General features: G+C 43.2%; 1 protein-coding gene across 1 annotated transcript in view; it reads left to right on the top strand.

The window, feature by feature from the left end:
• The window catches only part of LOC118396551 (low-density lipoprotein receptor-related protein 5-like), a 52,096-nt gene that overhangs the window by 8,600 nt on the left and 15,524 nt on the right, over positions 1-27,972 (top strand). The window contains 5 exon segments of the mRNA XM_035790813.2: positions 2,483-2,680; positions 6,608-6,804; positions 7,657-7,788; positions 10,226-10,622; positions 10,893-11,064. Coding sequence (XP_035646706.2) covers positions 2,483-2,680; positions 6,608-6,804; positions 7,657-7,788; positions 10,226-10,622; positions 10,893-11,064 — 1,096 coding nt within the window.

Genomic DNA, 27,972 nt, shown 5'->3' with positions numbered 1-27,972 from the left:
TACAACACTGATGTTAGTGACCCAAAACTGACCTCTGAGTGTCTGTCTTCTTATTGTGAGTAGCCTATGTGTAGTAGTAAGACAGTCTACCACACCCAATACTTTCTCTAGGCAGTTTGTTAAATGGAAAAACAGAGTAAGCCATAGACCAGGACAACTGGGAAACCTGGAGGCAGCTCATACATTGTTCATAAAATTCTGCATGTTTGTGCCAGGTTATTTTACAACAGTTTTTCAGTTCTAACACCATTTTGATTCTGTCCATTTTAACATGCGCTACACGGCCAAAAGTATGTGGACACCCCTTAATATTTGTGGCTTTGGCTTTTTCAGCCACACCCCCGTTAGTGACAGTTGTATAAAATTGAGCACACAGCCATGCAAACTCCATAGGTGGCAGAATGGCCATACTGAAGAGCTCAGTGACTTTCAACATGGCAGCGTCATAGGATGCCACCTTTCCAACAAGTTAGTTGGTAATTTCTGCCCCAGTCGACTGTAAGTGCTGTTATTGTGAAGTGGAAACGTCTAGGAACAACAATGGCTCAGCCGCAAAGTGGTAGGCCACACAAGCTCACAGAAAAGGGCTGCAGAGTGCTGATGCATGTAAAAAATTGTCTGTCCTGTTGCAACACTCACTACAGAGTTCCAAACTGCCTCTGGAAGCAGCGTCAGCACGAGCTGTTCGTCGGCAGCTTTATGAAATGGGTTTCCATGGCCAAGCAGCCGCCAGAAGCCTAAGATCACCATGCGCGTCGGCTGGAGTGATTTAAAGCTCACCGCAATTGGACTCTGGAGCAGTGGAAACATGTCCTCTGGAGTGATGAATCACGCTTAACCATCTGGCAGTCTGACAGATAAGTCTGGGTTGGTGGATGCCAGAAGAATGCTACCTGCCCGACTGCATAGTGCCAACTGTCAAGTTTGGTGGAGGAGGAATAATGGCCTGGGGCTGTTTTTCATGGTTTGGGCTATGCCCCTTAGCGCCAGTGAAGTGAAATCTTAATGCTACAGCATAGAATTACATTCTCAACAATTCTGTGCTTCCAAGTTTGGGGAAGGACCTTTCTTGTTTTAGCATGACAATGCCCCAGTGCACAGAGCAGGGTCCATACAGAAATGGTTTGTCAAGGTAGGTGTGGAAGAACTTAGCAGGCCTGCACAGACCCCTGACCTCAACCCCATCGAACATCTTTGGGATAGATTAGAACACCGACTGCGAACCAGGTCTAATCACCCAACATCAGTGTCTGACCTCACTAATAATACCCTTGTGGCTGAATGGATGCAAGTCCCTGCAGCAATGTTCCAACATCAAGTGGAAAGCCTTCCCAGAAGAGTGGAAGCTGTTATAGCAGCAAAAGGGGGGACCAACTCCATATTAATGCCCATGATTTTGGAATGAGCTATTCGACGAGCAGGCGTCTATATACTTTTGGCCATGTAGTGTATGTAGGATAATTTATATTTGCTGGTGGGCTAACCTGTCCATCCACCACCTCAGCGGTCTATGAATATAAATGTAACATGCTTAATGTAGCCTCCATTCAATGCAGTGCACATTAGAGCCACTGCAGGTATTCTGGGAACAACATGCAGACTACGACTTGGAGATAGAAATCTTAAAAGTCGATCAGGAGTTATCAGAGGACATGAGAACGTGTGTGTGCGTGTTAAAGGTGAGAACGTTGTAAACTAAATTGGGATCCTAAACGTTAAGAAAAATCCCTAACTCTTATTTTTATTCACACAACTACCACTAACAAGTCCCGATCAGAAAGCTTTTAAATTTTTTATTTTTTTATTTTTTTATACAAATACCTAACACAACGATGCGGTAGTGTTAGTTGGAGAAAAAATGTCATTTTTCTTCTTTAGATCGAGCGGCTCTAAAGTGACGAGGGGAGCAGAGATGGCAACCAAGTCGAGTTATTGCTAGTTTACATTGCATAGTACCTGTCTTGACTTTATCAAACCGAGAGAAGATAGTTAATGTTAGCTAGGCTAATTGAGACTTCATAACTTCGACTGTGTGCGTTCTCCCTGTCCGAATCCTACAGTAAAGAACTCCATTCAGATGACGTAGCAGCCTCCTTGTTGGCTCTTGGTGCTGTAGCCTGTCTTTCTCAATTAACTTGTCGTTCTGTCATTTTAATTCAGTCTTCCAACTTGCCACATGGAGGCTCTAGCTCCGACTGTAGCCTAGTGCCGGTTTGACTTTCACGACAACAGGAACAAGCTACACGCACTACTCTCTTGTGAAAAGCAAGAGTACCAGCAGCATAAATGATACAGTGGGAAGTGCAATGAAGATGTGTACTGTTGGGGGTGCTTGAGGACACATTTTTATTGAAACCCTGGACAAGCACACCTGATTCAACTCATCATCAAGCCCTCATAGAGTTGAAAGAGGTGTGTTTGTCAAGGACCATTGGGTGTGTTCGGGTGCTGTTTACTTATTGACTCTAATTTTCTTCCTCAGCTATATGTACTGGACAGACTGGGGGGAGGAGCCTCGCATCGAGAGGGCGGGGATGGACGGCAGCAACAGGAAGATCATCGTGGAGGTGGACATCTATTGGCCGAACGGTCTCACCATTGACCTGGATGAACAGAAACTGTACTGGGCCGACGCCAAGCTGAGCTTCATCCACAGAGCTAACTTGGATGGCTCCTCACGGTCAGTCTGTTCTCATTATTAGTTTGTACACCCTTTGTGCAAAAGCAGCCAGGGATCTGACTGAACCATAGCGCTGGACTCAACTTAATTTCAGAGGATGAGATGGCTGAAACCTCCAATCCAAACACATTTGACTCTGGAGGTCCCAATCCAAACATTGGCTCTGCATGTAGGCCCAGTTGTGACCCCCTCCCTCTGTGGTTCTCTAAACTGGAGATTACCTCTGCCATACTGTTGAAACCCTATCTGACTTGGCATTATAGTTGTGATTGGGGCCCTCGGGGCATGGGTTGACTTTCCTTTGTAACTTGGATTTAATGGCAGTGTTCATAAAGAGGTAGGGCCGGGCGGTATACCGTATTTTACTATATACCGGTATTGATGGATGGACCGGTTTGGGTTTTTACTTAAAGTTTTATAACCGTATTTCATTGTTTGATTTGTTAAATGTGATGCTCAACTCCAGCACGTGTAATATCTGTTTCTATAGTTTACTCCGTTTGCTATTTAAGTCTTTGTGCTCCTGCTGCATGCTGCTTCTCACACCAAGCCCTGCCCCCTGTCACAAGGAGAGGGCAGCTACTCGACCACAGTTGGAGCACTTTCTTGCTGTTAACTCGGCACTGCAGTCTGCATGGTCAGATGGAGGCAACGAGATGTTGGTGACTTGGTGTTTTCCACAAGAGTTCTCTAATTACACTATTAGTTTATTTTCTGCAAACTATCTGCTGGTTTGTATTAGCAAGTTGTGGCTGAAATAAATATTGTAAGCTGCTAATATAGCTGGATGGCTAGCTTGCTAAATTTCCTAAGTCAGCGCAAACGTAGCTATTTAATACAGCATGTTGCCAGTGCTCGTGTAGGCCTAGACTATCATGTTTGTGCAACGGTATCTTCTAAATCAAAGCAGAATAGGCGAAGCATGAATATGTTAGCTAGCTATATGAGGTAATAAAACATGTAATTTAACATCTAATTTGGGTCACCTAGAAACACTGACCAACACTTTGGCACCTACCCTGTGAATAATTCCTCCCAGTCTTATTATTTCGTTGTCATGTCAAACAACAATGTATTCAAGGTGCTGCCCACTATATTCCAAGTATAGAATTTGAATAATCATTCATGCTGAGCAGTTAGTGCTTATTGAAGTTTGTTCGATTTAAAAAATATATTTTTTAATCATTTTTGGTTACTCTTTTTTTTGTGAAATAATGGCATTCAAATTATTTTTGAGCATTTTAATTTAACTCCAATGCCAAAAGTATATATATAATATCAAAAATATATGCCATTTAGCTGACGCTTTTATCCAAAGCGACTTACAGTCATGTGTGCATACATTCTACATATGGGTGGTCCCGGGAATCAAACCCACTACCCTGGCGTTACAAGCGCCATGCTAACGTTCAATTGCCAGAACATCGAAAATATTGCATTGTCTACCCAATGCAGACCTGAGAGACATCTATAGAAAAATGGCAAATTACTATGAAATAAAATATTTCTGCTGTGGATATTACTTTGTTTTTAATTGATTACTTAATTTTTCATTTCATGAAGTCATGTCATCTCTGCTCTGGCAGTAGCAGTCTGCCAGCCAGACAATGTTCTGTGCTCCCCATACTGTATTTAGCTAGCCTGACTAAGCATGCTGCAGAGCTGTCTGACTAAATCATGTGACTAGTTCTTCAATATAGATAAGGCATACTTTCACGAACTGTCTCTATCCTTCTCGTTGTGCATGTTCCTCTCATGCAGTCTGTGTGCTAACTTAACAGGAGTAAAAGTGTATCCATCTGTCTGAGACGGATAAAAACGGGCACAATGGATTATGGTCATTGTTCTTGCTTTCAACTAGGTTGAATATTTGCTTGATGAAAACTACACCGCCGTTCAGCCCAGCGTCCAACACAGTTCTTGACATGATTTCTCTCGAATGATTTGATTTAATTCTAGAGAGACGGCACCTTGGGCTCACCAAAAAAACAAACTAAATGTAATTCATGTAATTGAACCAACTTTGGTCAATTAGGTGTTTAATAAGAAAAAAAAGACATGTTGGTCAATCGCTCAGCGCTAATAATCATTATATTTCCAAGGTTCCAACAGTTCACCTATTAACTAAGCCTACGTATTTTTTGCCCATATCGTGTGGCACAGTGTGGAAATGATAACGGAAATGCAGAAAATTGAACACTATAACAATTAGAATGGCGAAAGCCCCATTTTTGAAATCATTTGTAATTTATGCGTTGCCACCCTAGGGTCATGAACTAATCAAAGCATATTTAGTATTTTTATTATTAAAAAACTCAAAATACGGTCAAATGTGAAAAATATTGTGCTAACATTTTGGCCATATTGCCCAACCCTAAAGAGAGCCCTTCTCTCGTGAGAAGACTGCTTTCTTCAGGGTGGAGAGTGGATGCCGGTTTTCTCAAGATCAATGCAGTTGCAATACCCTCGTTTGTTTTTAACTCCCTCAGGACCAGATTGCCCAGTGTGTTTTGTCAATTTGAAATGAAGTTGTAATTTATAACTTGAGGATAAGATGCACCATGGTGGAACTGTTTCTTGCCAACTGTAATCTAATTGCATGCCTCCAGTAATGGTACTCGGAATTATCATAAGCACTCTTACAGAGGAAAGTCAACTTCACCCCAGAAGTAGTTTCTGTTAGAGTTTACCTCTAAAAGCGAGACGTTTTTGCCTTTCATGTGCAACACATTCTTGACACGTCTGATTAATGGAGCAGTTTGTAGTATGTTTTCAACGGCGGCTTCAAACATGCACACGTTCCAACTTCCAAGTACGTCGAATGTGAAATAGCTGTGAAATCTGGTGTAATTATATATATATTTTTTCTCTCCCAACCCCTCGTTCTTCACACGCTATTAAAGTTTTGGAGAAAACATGCTGTCGCCCTCCTCGGCCTTACCCTTCTGAAAAGGAATCCATTTACCTACCAGCCAACCCTCCACAGTCTGGTGATTGATGAGGGCCTCAACAGAATTCTGCTTTCTGTATCAGGATTCTTAACACTTGTGCAATGGCATGCCACGCTTTGATCCTGCATTTTATTTATGTCCTCACAGAGCTGACTGGCTGTTGGCCTGACTGTGTGTCGTCTGGCGGCGCGAAGGGGCGCCCTACTGGATGAGGCTGCGCTCGGTGCTCTGTGCTGCTCTGGCTTTGATAGACTACTGCTCTGACTGACTTCCTCACTGAATCAGGACCGTTAATACAGGGCCGTGGCTAACGTTCCCCTGTTAAATAGTTTACCAGATGCTGCATTAAAGTCTGATGACATGCTGATTTGTTAAATTTTCCCTTGGAAAGGGCTTGGTGCGGCTCCTGAACTGTTCCATGACGTCACTACGTGTTCCAACGCGCCCTCTTTAGGGTCTGACTGAAATCCCAACCAGGGGGCTCTCTCTTGTTGTTAACTCATTTCCACTGCCACTTGTTATTTTTGGTATGAATTTATTGCTACTCAGATAGTCTGGGTTTTTGCTATGGCTAGGACGATACCTGTTTCGCAATACTCGTTAGTATCGTAACAAAACACTGAACTTCTTTAAGAAAACAGCTCTAATATTGGAAACAAACATTGTCATCCAGTGTCACAGTTTATTTTCCAAGCAATGGAACACTATTTTACATGCAGCAGGTTTCTGCTTCGGGTTCATTTTTGCTATGGAAGAAGTATTGCTGGTTTTGTGAAGGCCCTAGTTTTTGCCATTTACTGCTGTTTGGTGTCATGACATTCACACTTGAGTTGTGCGTCTGTTGTTCTACATCTCAACTGATACTCCTCTTCATTGCTTTCCAATTTGACTCTTTACAAATATACCGTCTAAGCATGGATTGGTACTGATGGCTAAAAAGGTGTGCTGATCCATAAATTGTGTTTTGAATTCACAGGGAGACTGTGGTGGAGGGCACCCTCACCCACCCATTTGCCCTCACCCTGTCAGAGGAGACTCTGTACTGGACAGACTGGCAGACCCGCTCCATCCACGCCTGCAACAAACACACTGGAGACAAGAGGAGGGAGATCCTCAGTGGAATCTACTCCCCCATGGACATCCAAGTGCTGGGTCCAGATAGACAGCCAGACAGTAAGTAGTGCTGTGTCCAGACAGACAGTCTGTAGTGCCTCTTGAATATCTCCATGGTACTCATAATTAATGTTAGAGAGCACAACATAACAGATTGTCTGCGTTATGATTCCCATCTGTGTGTCTATGGTTATGTGTTTTGGGAGGTAGTGAAAAATGGATGACTTTGGCAGTGTGTAAACATTGGCACCCCTGTGTTTGGGGAGTGAATGATGACGAACGCCACCATTATGGTGGGTTGCGTCTCGCAAACAGTTTGGGGAGGGCAGGTGATATAGAGAAAGGTAGGAGGCTTAGATAAACTTTAGAGAGGACGACATTGCTATTTTGGAGGTAGGACATTTAGATAAACATTCACCAATAAATCCCCTAACTTGTATATCAAGCCGCCATAAATTCAATCCAAAAATGAGTTGGCTTAGACTTTGTGTGAGGAGTTTGAGCAATTTGGCCTTTGACTGTGGCCTGGTTGTAATCCTCCGTTAGTGCTGTGAGAAAGGGGAGTGTTGGTGTTTGCTGGTCCACTGTGCCAGCCGCTTGGGCTTTGTAGCTCTGTAGTGCCCTGCTGAGATTGGCAGAGCGTGACCCAGTAGACAGGGAAAATCACGCCACAGGACATCAAACTTTGTGGCACAGCTATTGTCTGAGCAGCGACCTTTTTTATTGTGGAACAAAAATATCACAGTTGGTTTAGTTTGAAAAATGTTTTTTCGGTTTTCAAGTTTTTCATCAATTGTTATGTTGTCAGAATGGTTCTCTCGACGGAAGACGCTCTCAGTGTGGCTTTCAGTTTTAGGGACAGTTTCACCGACTTTCAGTGTTCTCTACTGACTTTGCTCTTTGCTCCCTCAGTCCAAACTCCCTGCAGTGTGGACAACGGAGGCTGCTCCCACCTGTGCCTGCTGTCCCCCATGCAGCCTTTCTACAGCTGTGCCTGCCCCACCGGAGTTAAGCTCAAGGAGGATGGGAAGACCTGCCGCCCAGGTAAGAGACTAGCCGCTGTGGCCACTACCCTCAGCTGGTATGGGTTTCTCAGTAGCGAGCCCCCTTTTTGAAAAGACTACACAATGGGTGTATCTCAAATGGCACACTATTCCCTATATGTTGCACTGATTTTGGGCTCTGGTCACCAGTAGGGCACTTTAGAGGGAATAGGGTGCCATTTTGAGAATCAAGCCCACACAATTCCCCCTCAGTGACGACGTCCTCCTAATGCTACTGTACATGTGTCGCAGTTTCACATTAGACATTCCTATCTGGTGTACGGGACATTATTGACATTCCTGAGGTTATTTTATTTATGGACTCTTGAGTTAGGCCTATTCAACTGCAAGCGCTGCCCTTAATCACACAAACCAAAAGTCATATTGTCCCAATTTCTTTAAACCGATTAGGAAATATGCCAAGCTCTATTTTTCATTTCTTAACGACGTGTACAGTAATTAAGCATCAAATTCAGTTAAAATGTTAGATTTTCATTTTTTTAATACAATTATTCAATTAAGATAATTTTATTGGGTGTATTGGCATCCTGTTCCTCAACCAAAACATCAAAATGCCTAACGAGAGAGCCATTAAAAGGGCCTAATCTCTGACAGATGGCTGCTACACACGGCGAGCTCTTCAATGCACAATTTACCCTGCCGTTTGCTCTTAATTTCTATTGCCCCCACATACAGACAGCTACATTTAGCCTAGAAGCCTACTACTCCACCCCCTCCTCTCCCCACATTCCCTACTTTCCAGAGTTTACCAAAGGCCATAGATGTAACTGACTGAAATTCAGGAAGGTTGGACCTCCCCTGTTTATGTGTTGTGTTGCTGCTGCGGTCATTTCCCTTGCCACTCCAATCTCCTCGCCTTACTTCTGGGCAGAGAGCAATTACGTAGGAAGCCAGGCCTAATCAGGTCACTGCGCCGTTTGTGTGTTTAGTGGACACAGCCCGGGCCCATCCTGCAAAATGAAACCTGTTTGTTTGACTTGCCCCAGGGTGTTTACATTCCCTCTGGTCTCTCTCTGGAGGGCCTGATATTTCTCCCTGCCTGCCCATGACTAAGGAGAGACCCACCCATAACCCTCATAAAGGTGACAAATACTTGTCTAGAGGGGAAGGGAAAAAAATTCTGGGGGATTTCTTGGCATCAACCTTTGTTTGAAGAGTGACAGCCCTTTGCTAGTTTAGTAGCTGGAGGCTGTTTTGACCTGGGATACCTCCTTGTTGGAATGAAACAGTTCGACGTCAAGCCAAGGTTAGTGCTGATTCTGAAATCCGAGTTCAGTCCTGGCCGTCCTGGTTCTCACCCCTCTCTGGTGGACAGAAAACACCATTGTCTCTGTGCAGTCCTGTTCTTTGCCTCAAAAAGACTCCTCTCCCAGGCCAGGGATGCAGCAGGTCCTCTATTTGAAATTGAGGCGGTGTATTCCCAGGCCAGGGAACAATGAATTGTATTCTTCTAGCCCTCATTCCAGAGAAGTAAGTAAAACCATAGTGTGTGTGGGGGGGGGTTAGTTATCCAGGCCTGATAGAACATGGATGTATTCAGAATGACTATAGGATTAAGCCGACCTCCAGCAGTGTTGACAACTAAACAGAATGTAAAACAATACCCCATTGTATCAGCTCCGATTAGGGGGAAAGCAGCAGGACGGGGGGTGGCTGTGTGAAGATTAAAGAGAGCTAGTGTCCACGCTCCTCATTTGTTTAGCTTGGGTGGCTAAATTGAGGGCGTTTGTTGTGGTTTTAGGGGAAGTCTTGTCACTTTGTCAAATGTGAAGCAGACCGAGGAGTGAATTTAAATCAAAGGCGTGGCGTTCTCCCCTTGATGGAAAACGAAGAGCCGTTTTTTTCACTGTCATTACTGATTGGTGTCACCCTTGATTGATGCCCTCTTCTGATTGGGCGTCGGTAGTCTGCAGCTGGTCTTGGGAGCACTGGAGCGTACATAGCTAAAACGTGAGATTAGGCAAGGAAAAAGTTGGACCTAATTGCCTCCGCAGAGTGTGGCTCTAGTGAGCAAATGCAGCTGCTATTTAAACCAGGCTCCGTGGCAGCTAGGTGTCCCCTCAGGAAAACATTTATACACAACTGTTTTTTTGATAGGCTGATATTTAAAAGGCATAATTTCGTTTTTTGGATTCGTTTCTAATCTAAAGCCTGTTCTCACTTTTTTTTGTTTGGATAAAAGTGAACAAATTGCCTATTCATCAACTAAAAACCGATTTAAACAAATAGAATACAAGAATTAAGTTACAACTATAAATTGTCCTCTGAAGGTTCGTCTTTACTAAAACATATTAATTTCTGTTTGTCAGGTATGGCTTTGTAGGACCTCCAGATAAGTCTCCAATGAGCTCTGTTATGTCACATGCCAGTTGACTGGCATACTCTCTCCCCACTAATGTCCACTTCTACCTCCCCAGGTGCAGAGCAGGTTCTGCTGCTGGCCCGGAGGACTGACTTGAGGAGGATCTCTCTGGACCTCCCAGACTTCACTGACATCGTCCTTCAGGTGGATGACATCCGCCATGCCATCGCCATTGACTACGACCCTGTGGATGGATATGTGTACTGGACTGATGACGAGGTCAAAGCCATCCGCCGCTCCCGTATCGACGGCACTGAGGCCCAGACCCTGGTCACCACGGAGATCAACCACCCAGATGGCATCGCGGTGGACTGGGTGGCCCGGAACCTGTACTGGACAGATACTGGCACTGACCGTATTGAGGTTACCAGGTTGAACGGAACCTCCCGGCGTATTCTGATCTCAGAGAACTTGGATGAACCAAGGGCCATTGTGCTGGACCCTATCAATGGGTATGTGTGTGTTTTATAGATTTAGATATTTGTTTTCTTATTTGATCACAGCAATCAAGTTAACTCATTTCAGCAACAACAAAAATGATGTATTCCTTTTCCATTCCATATGTATTCTACAAAACACCTGTTGAATGATTTTACTTCAAGTTACACTATAAATCAAATCAAATGTTATTAGTCACACATGGTTAGCAGATGTTAATGCGAGTGTAGCGAAATGCTTGTGCTTCTAGTTGAGATTAATTTTGTTCCCGTCTCTCTCCACAGTTACATGTACTGGACAGACTGGGGGGAGAAGCCCAAGATAGAGCGAGCTAACCTGGATGGAACTGAGCGTATCGTGCTGCTCAATACCTCGCTGGGTTGGCCAAACGGTTTAGCCATCGACTATGAAGCAGGAAAGCTGTACTGGGGCGATGCCAAGACGGACAAAATTGAGGTAAGTTAGGTGCTTCTTATGTACCAAATAGTTGTCTATGGAGTAACTACAATGTTCCCATGGTTTACTGCTGTAGATTGTGGAAGTAGTTGAGTCAAAGTCTCACTCGGGACTTGTGTTCTCATTCATTCGCTCCCCTCATTTGATGTAGTCTGGGGTGTTTTGTGTTGCCTCTGGATGTTGAGAAGTGTTTCAGGAGCACATTCTTGGATGAGGAGAGGAAGCCCAAACCTGAGAATATATCTGACCTATGGCTGGCACAATTACCCTATAACCATGTTATGGATGAAGACCTGTCATGGAAATAAAATAACCGCCAAAACTGTTTCAATTTTATTTTTTTAAGATTTCAAATGTACATGTCATTGTGACAATCAATTCCATGTTAATGTACAATGATCATTCAAATGGTTAACTTCTTATGGCTAGGGGGGCAGTATTGAGTAGCTTGGATGAAAGGTGCCCAGAGTAAACTGCCTGCTCCTCAGTCCCAGTTGCTAATATATGCATATTATTTATTATAGTATATTTGGATAGAAAACACACTGAAGTTTCTAAAACTGAATAATGTCTGTGTATAACAGAACTCATATTCCAGGCAAAAATCTGAGGTTGGTTGATTTTCAACTCAGCCTCTATTGAAGTTACAGTGGGATATTGGTCATGTTGCACTACCTAAGGCTTCCATTAGATGTCAACCGTCTTTAGAAACTTGTTTGATGCTTGTACTATGAAGGGGGGCTGAATGAGAGGGGAATGAGTCTGAGGTCTGCCAGCAGTCACGCGCTGATCACGCGCATTTCACATGAGGTAGCTCCCGTTCCTTTGCTTTTCTGAAGATAAAGAAATTCTCCGTGGAATATTATTGAAGATTTATGTTAGCATCCTAAAGATTGATTCCATACATCATTTGACAAGTTTCTACGGACTGTAATGGAACTTTTTGACATTTCGTCATGAGTTTTGATTTGTTTACCAAACGCGCTAACAAAAGTAGCTATTTGGACAAAAATGATGGACATTATCGAACAAATCAAACATTTATTGTGGAACTGGGATTCCTGGGAGTGCATTCTGATGAAGATCATCAAAGGTAAGTGTAATATTTATAATGTTATTTCTGTTGACTCCAACATGGCGGATATATTTGTTCTCTGAGCACCGTACTCAGATTATTGCATGGTTTGTTTTTCCGTAAAGCTTTCTTGAAATCTGACACAGCGGTTGCATTAAGGAGAAGTGTAGTTAAAGTTCCATGCATAATACTACTTTTATCAACATTTATAATGAGTATTTCTGTAAATTGATGTGGCTCTCTGCAAAATCACTGGATGTTTTTGGAACTACTGAACGTAATGCACCAATGTATACTGAGAGTTTTTATATAAATACATGTATTGTGTAACATTAAGTTCTATGAGTGTCATCTGATGACGATCATCAAAGGTTAGTGATTAATTGTATCTCTTTCTGCTTTTTGGGACTCCTCTCTTTAGCTGGAAAAATTGCTGTTTTTCTGTGGCTTGGCTCTGACCTAACATAATTGTTTGTGGCGCTTTCGCTGTAAAGCCTATTTTGAAATCAAACACTGGTGGGATTAACAAGATTGCCATTAAAATGATATAAGATACTTGTATGTTTGAGGACTTAGTTATGAGATTTCTGTTTCGAATTTGGCGCCCTGCACTTTCACTGGCTGTTGTCATATCGATCCCCTTAACTTCTTATGGCTGAAATCCCGTTAACTGATGTGGCTCATGCAATGAATGTATTTTTTGTAATGTCAGTTGAGTTGAATCAACAATCCATGGTGCATATTTTAGCACATACAGTATTTTACTTATTGCCTTGCTCCTATGGGTACACTTGCAACGGCCATCAGTCCACCCATTATGCCACCATTGACTTGAATGGGGATGCCAGTCTTTTTCATTTCTATGGCAGCACATGCAGTCAGAAGTGGCGGAGAGGAGAAAATGGGTTTTAAATAATGATTGCGGTCATTTGGCTGGCTAATTACCGTCATCTAATATTCCATGACTGTTACAGCCCTAATCTGACCGTTGATCCTGTGTGAGCTACAGAGGAATGTCAGAGCTGTTATAATACCTGGGCAAGCAACTCTAGATTTCCTGTCAGACACACTACAGTTTAATATTGTTTGGATTCTAACTGCTAGGACTTTATCCTGTACTTATTTCCTGCTTGCCTCTGTCCAAAGCCAATTTTTTTGAAACCCTGATATTACCCAATTTCCCGCTCTTTATATTGCTCAATATTGTTATTTTATCGGGGAGTGGGGGTAATTTTCCATGTGAAAGACTGAATTATTTTGAGAGGCTAGAAACTGTGCTAGGCTGCTCCTTTGTTAGCTTGCGGGTGATCATATCTTTAGAGGAAGAGCTGTGTGTGTCTTCAAGGTCTGACTGTATTTTATGATTTATCGTCTACCTGCATGCACAGGTCCCAGGGTGTTTAATACCACGGTGGCCATGTTTCTCCAGTCACATGCTCCATATAATATGTAAACACAGGAAGAGCTGGAGCCACCTCCCAGATGAGCTTTAACACAGCACTTGGTGGGAATTAGTTTGTTTTCTTCCCCCTTCTCACTCTTCTCTTTCCCTGTGACTGTGTGTGTGTCTCCTGTTGGTTGGTTATTCCCTGCTCATCATAACTATGCCTTTACCCGTGGTTAGTGAACTCACTTGGGGTTCTGTTCGTTTAGGAGCAGTTTGTCTGACTGGCCTCATCAGCCCTGGGAAGTTTCCTAACCACTTTTTTTTTTTTTTTTTTAGCTCGCCTCTGTTGCCTGGCACCCTGCAGGGGCATTGTTCAGTCTCAGAAAGCATAAAGTACCCTTAGGGGGGAGGTAGGGGGAAGACTATCCATTTACAAATCCACTCTAAAACTCTTTGTTAAACTGTAAATCATTTTTACCTGCCTAGCTAGAATGCTCTGAAGCTGGCTTGTTTGTGGCCAAAGTGTTGATTATTATTAACGGAGTCGGGCATGCAGGCTGGGATGAATGAGCAGGGAATAGGGAGCTCCCACTAAGATATTGAGCTCCATGAGAGGCCACAGACGTGTCAACATGTAATGTCCCTGTCTCCCCTTTCCCCTCGCCTTAAACTAGGCATCTGTCCCTCGCTGGGGCTTTGGCTGGCACTGGATTTGGCTAGCACCAGGCTCCAGCGAGCCTTGGGTTTTGTCCAGGGGCACAGTGAAGAAATGTTCTCTCCTGTCTGACTCAGTTGTCAACTCAGAGCCGTGGGGCGACGCTTTCCTGAAAGAGTGACTGAGTCGTCTCTCGAGCCCCACAGCAAAGGATTCAGGGCACACAGAGAAGTAGAAAGAGCCCTTTGTCAGATGGAGATGTCCAAAATGTTGAATCCATCTGTGTGTGCAGGTCCTGAGAGTGGGGAGTGACCAGTTCTGGGAATCATATGCTGGGTTTATTTCCAGATGAATACTTTTAGTGATTACTGGACAATTTAGGTGAAAAAAAATTGCTATTGGCATCATACAATAGTGTTTCCAGAAATCGTACATTCCATAACTTTGTGGCTGGTGAAGAGTTGTTTATTTGCTCTGGAGTCTGGACCCAGCAGCCCAGAGTTCCTTGCCTGACTCTCTCTCTGTCTGTGTAGAGCAGATGGAGGAGAAACCAAACAAGGGTAGTGGAGCGATTCAAAGAGGGGGTTGGGCAGCACTGCCTCTTCTCACATCACAGCACGCCTGACCAATGTGCTGACTGACAAGGGAAGCCCCTAGCCCGTGTTTTCTGCCGTGACCCTTGCCCTGGTCCTTACAATGGGTGCATAGAATGGTGGCGGGCCAGCCCTTGTAGAGTCCTTCTCAGCAGCCCCCACTCCTGCACCAGATGCCCACTTTGGTGGCAGCCCTGCTTCCAGAGGCTCCCAGCAGCTGACAAGTGTGTTCTGTTCTGCTCTTTTCACAAGGGTTCTTCAGCTTCACCTAATGGAGGCTCCGGCCATTCTTCCACGGACCCACTTAGCTGCTGAAGGGGACAGAACTGCTTGAAGTGCTAATGGGGAGAAATCCCGGCGCTGCTCAGACATCAGTCATTTCTCATTAAAAGTTTTTGAACATAATTAAGCGTTTTTGTTTTGAGGGCCCCCTTGTGTTTTTGTAATGGCTGTTTGAAATTCCGAGACTATCTTTTCCTTAAAGAAGGGTGCATTTAGTTGCTACTGCCTACCTTTTTTTCTTTTTAGATGACAACAGCATTAGGTCTTGAATGAAATGTTTTTGAAAAGTGCCTTCTGGCATTTGGAATGCGTCAGTTCACTGGCTGAATGGTTATAAATAGAGGTCTGGAGGCTTTTTAGCCCTCCTCCCAGCCCCCCCCCCCCTACTCTTTTTCTGTGCTGGTGACTGAGTCTGTCTGAATTCTTTATTTTCTATTGCGTTGTGAAAACCCTTTTGGGTCCGAAGACATTTTTCAGTGTGTGAGGGGATAGCTCTTCACTTCCCTAAATGTTTGTCATCTTCACACTTTGCATATAGCTATCACGCATTGCCATGTGTGGCTTAGGGATTTGCGCTGTTATTTGACTATATGAATTGACGTTATTATTTGAATACTTGTGAGTATTCATTCTTTGCAAGGGGAAAAAACATATCATAACACTGGAAATAATTTTTGAAAATTAAAATATCCATGTGACATTGTTACATACACAGATACAACATTTCAAATTATTAATTTAATGAAACACTTTTCAATATACACTGCTCAAAAAAAAAGGGAACACTAAAATAACACATCCTAGATCTGAATGAATGAAATATTCTTAAATACTTTTTTCTTTACATAGTTGAATGGGCTGACAACAAAATCACACAAATTATCAATGGAAATCAAATTTATCAACCCATGGAGGTCTGGATTTGGAGTCACACTCAAAATGAAAGTGGAAAACCACACTACAGGCTGATCCAACTTTGATGTAATGTCCTTAAAACAAGTCAATGAGGCACAGTAGTGTGTGGCCTCCACGTGCCTGTATGACCTCCCTACAATGCCTGGGCATGCTCCTGATGAGGTGGCGGATGGTCTCCTGAGGGATCTCCTCCCAGACCTGGACTAAAGCATCCGCCAACTCCTGGACAGTCTGTGGTGCAACGTGGCGTTGGTGGATGGAGCGAGACATGATGTCCCAAATGTGCTCAATTGGATTCAGGTCTGGGAAACGGGCCGGCCAGTCCATAGCATCAATGCTTTCCTCTTGCAGGAACTACTGACACACTCCAGCCACATGAGGTCTAGCATTGTCTTGCATTAGGAGGAATCCAGGGCCAACCGCACCAGCATATGGTCTCACAAGGGGTCTGAGGGTCTCACCTTCTTGCCACAGCTCGCAATGATGTTCCATCCTGGATGAGCTGCACTACCTGAGCCACTTGTGTGGGTTGTAGACTACGTCTCATGCTACCACTAGAGTGGAAGCACCGCCAGCATTCAAAAGTGACCAAAACATCAGCCAGGAAGCATAGGAACTGAGAAGTGGTCTGTGGTCCCCACCTGCAGAACCACTCCTTTATTGGGAATGTCTTGCTAATTGCCTATAATTTCCACAACATGTGAAATGTATAGTCAATCAGTGTTGCTTCCTAAGTGGACAGTTTGATTTCACATAGGTGTGATTGACTTGGAGTTACATTGGTGTTTAAGTGTTCCCTTTATTTTTTTGAGCAGTGTAGTTTTTATGCCATGCACGGTGTGCCCCATTTTTAAAGACCAGTATCTAACCACTAGCCTTCACATATGTAGCCTGTTTATGTTGGCCAATCAAAGTGGCAAACAGGCTCGATGTGCGAGTTCGCTAACTCAATGCAAGATTGAATGGAATGAAGTTAGCGAAATAGAGGTCGGCTACAACGAGCAACCAACAGGTAGGATGTTTAATCTGAATGGGGTCGAGGAGAAAGCGCAGCTAGCTTATATGGGATGATGAATAACTTTGTGGCTGCCTCAAGTTAGCTAGCCGTGACTGTATCCGCTGCTTGCTACACTCTGCCCCATATGACCTCAGCACTTGCAGCAATAGTGCCAGCCTCCCAATCGCACAGCAGTGCTCTGGTTAAAAACATGTTTTAAAAAAACACATGTATTTCGAATATCCGACCAAAGATGACTGATACTATTCGAGTAGTAAAATTATTTCAAACTCTCATCCCTAGTGTGGATCTGACTCAATGTATATTATCATCAGATGTTTCTGGGGATGTTTAATGCTATTATACCACTTACTCTGGTGTTTTTAAGAGTTCTGGTTTGAAAGTCCCCTAAGCCATCTTCAGAGGTTGTGCCCTTTCATATTAATTCAAAATGGAGAAATATTTTTAATGGCATTTTCCATTGCTTGCTTGTTGAGCAAATAGAGTAAGTCCTGCACTTTCAATTAAGTAAATTAGTCATTTGTTTTCCTTTGTCCATATCAGTGTTCTGAAGTGAAGTTGCAATACTATTAGATGAATTATTATCAGAGTATTTATTAAGACAAAATAGTAGGGACAAAGTTTTAAATATTTTTGACGAAGCTTTTCATTACTGACGAGCTACGAAGTAGGCCTTTTGCTGAGATACAGTGGAGTTTGAAATGTTGATCTGAGTCCACTGCCTCCTTTTCTTTTAAATGTGCTGTTGAAAGCTCTGTTTTGAATACAGTCCAAGAAGGTCCTCTTTCATCTCGGGACCCGCACGTCTGAAAGAAGGCTAAGTTATTGGCACTCGGATTGGAAGGTTTTTCCTTAAACAGTAAAGGAATTGTGGTCTTTTATTTCAGTCTCTCGCCATGTGTTTTAGCCTCTTTGAGGAATCTGACTCCCCCTGCAACCTCGCCCCCACCCCCCCTGTGAAATCCTCTGATGTTGCCGCACCCCCTCGTTCACCCAATAACTGGTGAGATCCTGAGGATAACTCATTTGACTGATGTGCTAGTCCTCTATACAGAAACTCATGCTTTGTTGTACAATTATGCAGATTCTCCTTCCGTGGAGCGTTTAGTCACTCTTCATTGCAATGTGTGTTGTTCCATATGGTAAATTTTGTGAGGTAGAGGAAAGTAAATGGTATGGTGATCGAATTTCCTCCAGAAAAATATGAGCGGAATGAAAAATATGAGCTTCTCGGGAACTGGGTGTTGGTTCTCAGAAACGGAACCTCAAAGACCTCCTGTGATCTCAGCAGCTGTACCCAATACTCATCTATGTGCTGGTGAGAAAAGAGTAGAGGCAACTTTGAACCCATGTGTGAATAACTTTTTTTTTTTTTTTTTGGTATATGGCTTACTGCTGAGCCATGAATCTCATTAAAATAACTTGGGCAAAATGAACTAAATAAATGCTGAATTGCCTGTTTGTCAAATAAATCATTATGTGAAGTGGTCTATTATTTCTATAAAAAGTGGAGAAAGAGCACAAACGACAATGAATAGCCTTAAGTGCATCTGATTACTTTAGTTTTTTTTCGGTACATTACAGCCAAGGTAGTGGCAACCAGGGCTGTTTTCACCACCACAATGAAAAGCCTTGCTGTGAAAGAAAGTCTTTATTTAGGCCTGAGATCCGAGTCTGACCAACTGAAGGCCGTGGTGCTGATGGATGCTGGCTGAAACCCCTCTCGTCTGAAAGGGATCAATAATGTTTTCTTTAATGTTCCCCCGAAGCGTCGCTCAGATGCCCTCGCCACATTGTTGCCGTCTTGAGCCGTGAAACTTGATTTGCAGAGGATTTTCCAACAAGGGGCCCCTCTCTAAAACATTGGCCATGCTAATGACAGCTTTAGTCTCAGTATAAGTGACCCGTTCAAGCCTCTTCACATGGAGGACGATGGGGGGGGACAGCAGCAGAGTAAGCCATAGAGCACTCAGCCACTCAACAGACAACCCCGCACACACAGCCTTGTGGCCGATCAGTCTTAGCAGCTGAGTTGAATCACACAGACTCGCTCTCATAATCCTTGTCCAACCAACTTCACAGTCAGTAAGATCAAACCACCTCGAGTCACAACTCATTGTAGGAAATAAGTTAAACTCCCATTCCGCTATGGATTCATCTGCCATCATTGCCACTTCTGTGCTTTCATTCGGTCACAATTTTCTGGAATGAAGCCTGCTGAATGCTCTGCTCTTCTTACAGGTTATCCACGTTTACTGTGGAACTCCCTGGTTTTTATAAAGGGGCATGATGCCATGCATCTCATTTTCAGAGGTGTCCAGTAAGTCTTTGTAAAAGCTTGTTGTGCTGGCCTTGTTGGCTGGTTAGTTTCCACTGCTATGTTTTATATCTCACTTAGCCAATCAGTTACTTGCCTGGTAACAACTGTTTGTTGCTGTTGCCTTCTACAGTGACGTTTTTAAACTTTAATGTGCCAAGCTCTGAGGAAGGATACACATTTGAGGGGAATGAACGACACCTGAGTTTCGTAATATTTTCCACCCCCATCGGCCAGTACTCTGTCGTCCAACTTTTCACTCACTTGGGCTGTACATCATGGGCAAAGCTGTATTCGAAAACACATCTAGGTGTCGAAGACTCATTAGTGGCAAGTGTTGCTTTTTGCCTTCATTGATGTTAAAGTTGTTTGCTCAGGCTGATGGTAAACAGCTGTTAGACCTATTAAACTCCAGGTTCTCCAATACATTAAGTTAATCAAATGTTTTGCCGGGAAGTAAACTATTAGCCCAAGTGTTTAGGTGTCTTGCAATTTTCCAGGAGACTTCGCCGGTAACCGCTCATCTTCTTGATGCACCTTTGGAAATTACAAAGGAAAGGGAATGATGAATTGGAGAGTGTCTTGAATCAACAAGAACGTCTTTTCTTTTTGACGTTACAGCCCTGCTAGAGGGGAGGATGAGATCGGCGTCTTCAAAGGTTAACAATAACCTTTAGAGTGCTGTCTGGCTCTCCTCCCTAGCTCCAGCACTGAGACTGCCTGGTCTAGTAATATTCAGCCAGAGAAGCAGCCTTAGTCCCAGCTCCAGCGCTGCGCTGCACGACAATGTCTCATTTCCTGAGGGATGTGCACTGCTGTCCCACATCTGTCAGCAGGCAGGGGGCCTGCGAGCTCCTCTGCTCCTGTTCTGGCCATGTTTGTGGCTTATTAACATGATTGTGCTGTGTCTATCTCTCTTCTCCGTAGCAGTGTTGCGGTGAGGAGTTGCCAGCAGCTGTCGACTTGTCTGTTTGCAATGCATCCCATATGTATCCCAAAGACCACATTGTGTTGGAATTTACAGGCGAATAGGCCTGTGTGGCGTTCAAAGACATCGCTGAGACAGCCAACCTGTTCAGACCGCCCTTTCTAAACCCAGTTGAGAAGACCGGAAGCACCTGTTATAGTTCCTAGCTACATTTACAGTGCCTGACTTATTCTACATTTTGTTACAGCCTGAATTCAATTTTTTTTTTTTCTCAAACATCTACTACACACAATGCCCCCCAAATGACAAAGTGAACTTGTTTTTATACATTTTTGCAAATGTATTGAACGAAATATTGCGTTTTTATGTAAGTATTCACATCCCTGAGTATTTCAATTTTAAATGCAGGCATTAACACACAATGTGGAAAAAGTCCAGGTGTGAATACTTAAGGCACTGTACATTTTTGTTTACTTTGTCCTTGAATATGGTGCTTGGCGGGTTGATTTTTGTAAAAAAAATCCCCCCATCACTTTTGCATCGTGTGTGTGTGTAGGTTGGCTCAACGATTGACTGACGTAGTAGATAAAGGCAATGTTTTTGTATACTGTTTTCACTAGTCTTTGCTTTAACTTCTTGACGCTACCAATCCCTGTAGCGGGATAATTTCCGTCTGCAAACGCTGAATAGCATAGCGCAACAGTCAAATAATATTACTAGAAAATATTCATATTCATGAAATAATCACAAGTGCAATATTTGGAAACGCATCTTGGCCTTTTGTTAATCACCCTGTCGTCTCAGATTTTGAAATTATGCTTTACACAGAATTTACACAAACGCTTGGATTGCTTATCGATAGCCTAGCATAGCATTATGTACACTTAGCATCAGGAAGCGTGGTCACAAATCAGAAAAGCAATAAAATTAACTGTTTACCTTTGATCTTTGGATGTTTTCACTCACGAGACACCCAGTTACACAGCAAATGTTCCTTTTGTTGCATAAAGATTATTTTTATACCCAAAATGCTGACGTTTGTCACGTTATGTTCAGAAATCGTCAGGAAAGAGCGGTCACGACAACGCAGACGGAAATTCCAAATAGTTTTCATAATGTCCACAGAAACATGTCATGTTTTTTATAATCATTCCTCAGGTAGTTTTTAAAATATATATATTCAATAATATATCAACCAAGTGTGTAGCTTTTTCCATAACAGCGGGAGGAACAATGGCCGGTTTACTCAATTGCGCACAAACTCAGAGCCCCCACCTCTCCACTTATGCAATGTGATCCTTCACGCTCATTTTTCAAAATAAAAGCCTGAAACTGTCTAAAGACTGACACCTTAGGGAAGCCACAGAAAAAGGAATCTGGTTGATATCCCTTTAAATGAAGGACAGGCACGCATAGGAACACAGATTTCAAAATAAGAGGCACTTCCTGATTGGATTATCCTGAGGCTTTCGCCTGCAATATCAGTTCTGTTATACTCAGACTATATTTTTACAGTTTTGGAAACATTAGTGTTTTCTATCCTAATCTGTCAATTATATGCATATTCTAGTTTCTGGTCCTGAGAAATAGGCCGTTTACTTTGGGAACGTTATTTGTCCAAACATAAAAATAGTGCCCCCTAGCTTCAAGAGGTTAACAGTTGTGAATGAACAGCCTAAATGAGCCCCAAGCTCTTGTTACCCAAGTCGTGCGGTTTACTGGATCAGCAGGATTGTCTGTGCGTGTGAAAGCCGTTCCGCCATGTAAATGTAATTATGTTTTGGCTTAACTGGACCTACTGTTGGCAGGCCTGGTTGGAGAATACTTCAATGTTTATAGACGGGTGGGTGAGATTTATTGTCTGTGATCTTCTCCAGACACCAGCTCCCCATATTTCCTGGTGAGTTGCAGGGATCAGGAGAAGATGACGTTCCATGGATCAAGAGTTCAGCTAAAGCTAGACCCTTCTGTTGCTCTGTCTGGGTGTGTGTGTTGGAGTATGCCCATATGGAACAATAATGTTTATATTGCTATAAAGAAAATATGGACTTTGTGCAATGCACTCTATCACAATATATCAACTTGAACCTGTGGCGCTAATGAGTCTCCTTCAGCTAGGAAATAACTCAATCTACCTTTTTGAAGGTACACCTTTATAACCAAATGATTGCTAGAAAATGACCGTTTATAAAATGCAATAATCCACAATTTAAACTTCTCCGGTTACTGTACTATGTGGAAAAGCTGTTTGCGCTGAGGGTGTGTTAACAGCTGCTGCCGCGCGATCACTAATCTTACCGAAGTCTCAAGTTTTTTTTGGTCGCCTGAGATGGAATACCTCATAAGCTGCTGACCTTAAACTCTTGGTAAATATTATCTATATTTTTAGTAGCAGTCTATTTCCCACCACAGACCGACGCGAGCGCTAAGACCACACTCAACGAGCTTTATAGGGCCATAAGCAAACGAGAATTCTCATCCAGAGGTGGCGCTCGTAGTGGCCTGCAATTTTAATGCAGGGAAACTGAAATCCGTTTTTACCTCTGTCTTCACCAGCGTGTCACCTGTGCAACAACTGTAGATCAGCAATAGTCTACACACAGAAATGCGTAACAAGGCCTGCCCCCCTTTGGAAAATCTGGCCTAGTCAACGACACATCTGCCATGCTGACCCTAAACACAGGGATGCATGCTAAGTCCCCTCCTGTAGTCTCTGTTCCCATGAGTGTGTGACCTCGCACGACTCCAACACCATAATTTAAGTTTGCTGATGACACGTGGTAGGCCTGATCACCGACTATGCCGCCTATATAGAGAGGAGGTCCGTGATCTGACAGTGTGGTGCCAGAACGACAACCTCCACATCAGCAAGACAAATGAGCTGATCATGGGACAACAGGAAACGAAGTGCCGGGCGCACCCCGATCCACATCAACAGGGCTGTAGTGGAGCGTGTCGTGAGCCTCAAGTTCCTCACAGTAGTGAAGAGAACATGACCACCCCCCGGTAGGCTGAAAAGATTTGGCATGGGCCCTCTGCTCCTCAAATTTCCGACTGGTATGGCAACTGCTTGGCATCCGACCGCAAGGCGCTACAGAGGGTAGTGCGTACGGCCCAGTACATCACTGCAGCCGAGCTCTGTCATCCAGGACCTCTATACCAGGCGGTGTCAAAGGAAGGCCATAAAAATGGTCAAAGAATCTAGCCACCCAAGTTACCCCGCTCTGTTTTAAGTTGGATTAGTAAAAAAATCTTTATTTTTAACATGCATCATGTGGGTTGAACACATAATGGTAGTGACTGCCCATGACTATTGATCCCTTATTAATCAGTTATTCGCATTACTTTACTTTAATAAAATATTTCAGTTGTGTGTTATTTAATGACTTAATTGTTTAATAATTTCTATAGAACTGCTGTCTGACGATAACTAAGTAGTATTTCAAAGTACATAACGCGTACTTTCATAACGGCTGAATACCTCTCAAAGCAACTGCTCTGTATCCCTTGATCGCGCATTCTTCTGAGTAGGAGGCGTGAAAGAAACCAAGACCAGCCAAGTAGCTGCACAATGGATTATGGTCATTGTAGTTAATTATCACATTTTCTGCATCACTTAATTCTTACATTAAGTTAACACGTGGAACATTGGCCTGTTGGAAACTACAGCCCCTTAAATGCCCGAACTGTGCAATGTATTATCTCTAGAGAAAATGCAGTACAATGTGCGCATTGAGCTCACAGGGAGAATAAGAAAATCAGAAAATTGAATTTAAATAATTGAACCGAAGTCTATCAATTAGTTTAAAAACCAAAATAACCGTTTTGGTTATCACTCAGTCCGAGCAGCTATTGTAACTATTAGTGCTATCTGCATGAACCCTCTATGCACCAACTTTTTGACTCTTCACTTACGCTACCGTTTTATTATCTATCCTGTTGCCTAGTTACTTTACCAATACATATCTACCTCCATTACCTTGTACCCCTGCACATCGACTCGATACTGGTACCCCGTGTGTGTCTAGCCACGTTAGTCATTGTGTATTTATTCCTCGTTATTTTCTTTCTGCATTGTTGGGAAGGGCCCGTAAAATAAGCATTTCACTGTTAGTCTACACAGGTTCTTTACGAGTCGTGACAAATAACATTTGATTTGAATTGTGTTCTGCATCACATTAGACTCCTGTTGAGTTCCAGAGGACGGTTCCAATTATGATATTAGACATTTGAATTGCGGAATTGATCTTTAACTTTTCTATTTAGATATTTTGTAAACATGACACCAACTCAGATCCACCATTTTTGTTTTTAAGAGTCTTCAGACCAAACGTCAACATGTATAAGCAAATTAAAATGTTCAGGTTAAGTCTTATACAAGAATTTGATCATATGACCAATAGTAGTCCATTAAACCAAATTTAGTTAAAAGCTTCAAACAGAAGCATAACGTTGTATATTGGGTGACACAATTCAAATGTTATTTGAGAATATAGCATTTCTCCTCTCCTGCTTATTTCCTGTGGAGGTGGTCAACCTTCATAAGGGAGGGTGAGTGAGAGGCTTGAAAAGGGAGCTGGGGGGGAGTGCATGGAACATTGTTTGGGGGGGAGGGGTATAAAGGAGAATTGGAGGGGGAAAGAAAAGCAGTATGGACATTCTGTTTGAATTAAGGCGGCGCTGTTCTTGGCCTTACATAGAAAACGGCAGATAAAAAGATAATATCATTTGTTGCCGAGTCGGTCCTTCAGAAGAACTGGCCAAACCTCAAGCGAAACCCTATAATATTTCAAAGCCAATGGTGAATAGGGAGGTTGTTTCGTGTGAAGCGGTCTGAGGGGGGGCTGTAATTCGGGAGTGGGGTAATTGGTCAGATCTGGCAGGTAAGAGGTGGTGTGGGGGGGAGCTCGCTCGTGTGGAGATTTGAATTTGTGCAATTCTTCTAGACTTCTCCATATAATGCAGTCCACAAGGTTATGCATCTTGATGGTGATCCCAAAGCTGAGCCAATAATATGATGGGTAACAAACCCAGGAAAACGCATCCCAGCTCCCACTACTACAAATCTAACTTCTGCAGAACGCTGGCTTTATAGCCTAATTATTTAAATTAGAATAAACTAGTGCTTGACATTTTAAAGGGCCAGGGTCTGTAGGGAATGATGGTTTGTAATTCAGAGACTAAGTGGTAAGAAATAAATGTGTCACTCCTGATTTTGTTAATCTAGTGTAATGTGGGAGTGAAATGGCCTGTTCTGTGTTGGTAAGGCCTCAGTCATACTCGAGAGCAGCTTTAGGCTCGCTAGTAGAGACTGGTCTTTGGAGGCCATGTGGCCCGTTGTCACACTGCCCCTGCCCACAGAATTTGTGTGGCATCTCAGTGACACTAAGGCACAAATGGGATATTTAAAATCGGCTGGCATTGAAGTCCCAAGCAGGGACTGCCGAGTGGCGCAGTAGTCTAAGTCACTGAATCTCAGTGCTAGAGGCATCAGTACAGACCCTAGGGTGTATCACAACCGGCTGTGGATGGGAGTCCCATAGGGCAGCGCACAATTGGACCAGCGGCGTTAGTTTGGCCAGGGTAGGCCGGCATTGTAAATAAGAATTTGTTCTTAAATGACTTGACTAGTTAAATAAAAAGTAACTTTCTCTGACTTGCTGATGAGACTTTCATATTTAGTTTTCCTCTCAATAAAATAGTTTTTATAATTTTCCCAAGGGTTGGAAAAGATTTCTGCTCATAGAATTGCCATCAACAATGTGTTTTCTCTGTTGCTCCTAAATCCCGTGGAATCCACATTTCTAGATCTAGCATAATATGAGCCAGATCCAACTTATTTAACAAATCTTACTTGTTGTATTGCCAACTCTTTACCTTCATTTTTTTGTTTAGCGAAAGAATGTGTATTGGTGTTTTGAGTCCATTTTTGTTTGTTTGCAAGATTTTTCCTTTTTGGTGGAAAGGGGAGGTCAATTCCTTCAACACTTTCTTCACCCTGTGGCATATGTTTGAATGACCTCAGAGGCCTGCTTAGGTTTGTTCTGGGCCAATTTACCTAGGCAGCTGGCACGTTTTTAATAACACAAGGGTCCAGTATGCACTGGCAGCCATGCGTTTACCCGAGCCTGCTGTCTAGGCCCTCCCCTCCTCCACTCCTTCCTTTCTCCCCTCCACTCCCAGGCCGGCCCCAGAAGGAGTTAACCTGGAGAAAGTGTGGCTGTGCTGCTGGAATCCAGGGCCAAAAATTGATAAGCTGCGCACTTACATCGCTCGCCTTGCAGAGCATCAAAGGATTATGTGGAATTGTCAGGATAGGGAGGAACATGACTCCAGAGCAGTAATCCTACCTGGATTAGACTGCGGAGGGAAAAGGTAGAGGGGAGGAATCATCCCAGAGTTGTGGCGGTTTCCTCCATTGCTGGGATTTTGGTGGTATACGCGGGTGAGCGCCTGAACAATGTCCTGTTGTCCACTGAAAGCAAAGGGGGGAAACAGACGTTTTGAAAGGTATGCCATCCAATAACATGTCTAATTACACCAGTGGAAAGAATTCATGCCAAACTCCTAGGAAACCATGAGACAAACATCAACCCCATCCTGTGTTCAACAACACTCCCAGTGTTCTGTACAGATTGTTAGAACCCAAAGTCGAAAGTCTGCTTCCAAAGCATAACTGGTCATCCATATTTTAATTGGGACAAGATAACGCACTAGTAAGGCCTAACTACAGAATAACAAATATTTACATTCCAAAGACAAAAACATTTAAAATGATCTGTCTCCCTCAAACAGGGAATCATAACATTCATGGAACTTGGAATACCACACACGTTGTGTGAAGCTTCCAGGAAAGTTCAGTTGAGGTATTATCTCTGCTAGCTGTGGCTGTTATAGAAACCTGTTTGTTGAGCGTCATGTGACCCACCCCAGAGATGACCCACCCTCTCCCCCACAGTGTTACTGCACTTCAATACACTGTTCAACTTCAAAGACAAGTTGGAGTGAGGTGTGAAAAATAACTTTCTGCTAGTTCCCCTTTAAGACTTTGCACTCTTTATTGGGTGGCTTGAGTTGTGCTTTGCCCCTTTAAAAAAAGGTCTAGCTGCAGTTTCTACATCCATTTTTGGACTTACAAATTGATATGTACCCATTGATTCTTGATGAATATAACATATACAGTGCCTTGTGAAAGCTTTTACGCCAAACAAAGTTTTGCATTGTTGCCAAAAAGTTCCATTTTGGTTTCATCTGACCAGAGCACCTTCTTCCACATGTTTGGTGTGTCTCCCAGGTGGCTTGTGGCAAACTTTAAACAACACTTTTTATGGATATCTTTAAGAAATGGCTTTCTTCTTGCCACTCTTCCATAAAGGCCAGATTTGTGCAATATACGACTGATTGTTGTCCTATGGACAGAGTCTCCCACCTCAGCTGTAGATCTCTGCAGTTCATCCAGAGTGATCATGGGCCTCTTGGCTGCATCTCTGATCAGTCTTCTCCTTGTATGAGCTGAAAGTTTAGAGGGACGGCCAGGTCTTGGTAGATTTGCAGTGGTCTGATACTCCTTCCATTTCAATATTATTGCTTGCACAGTGCTCCTTGGGATGTTTAAAGCTTGGGAAATCTTTTTGTATCCAAATCCGGCTTTAAACTTCTTCACAACAGTATCTCGGACCTGCCTGGTGTGTTCCTTGTTCTTCATGATGCTCTCTGCGCTTTTAACGGACCTCTGAGA

This window comes from Oncorhynchus keta, chromosome 17 (genome assembly GCF_023373465.1).
Source record: "Oncorhynchus keta strain PuntledgeMale-10-30-2019 chromosome 17, Oket_V2, whole genome shotgun sequence".
In the NCBI taxonomy this organism is placed as follows: domain Eukaryota; kingdom Metazoa; phylum Chordata; class Actinopteri; order Salmoniformes; family Salmonidae; genus Oncorhynchus; species Oncorhynchus keta.
Note: the sequence above shows the minus strand (reverse complement) of the source record. Positions and strands in the feature narration are given on the sequence as shown.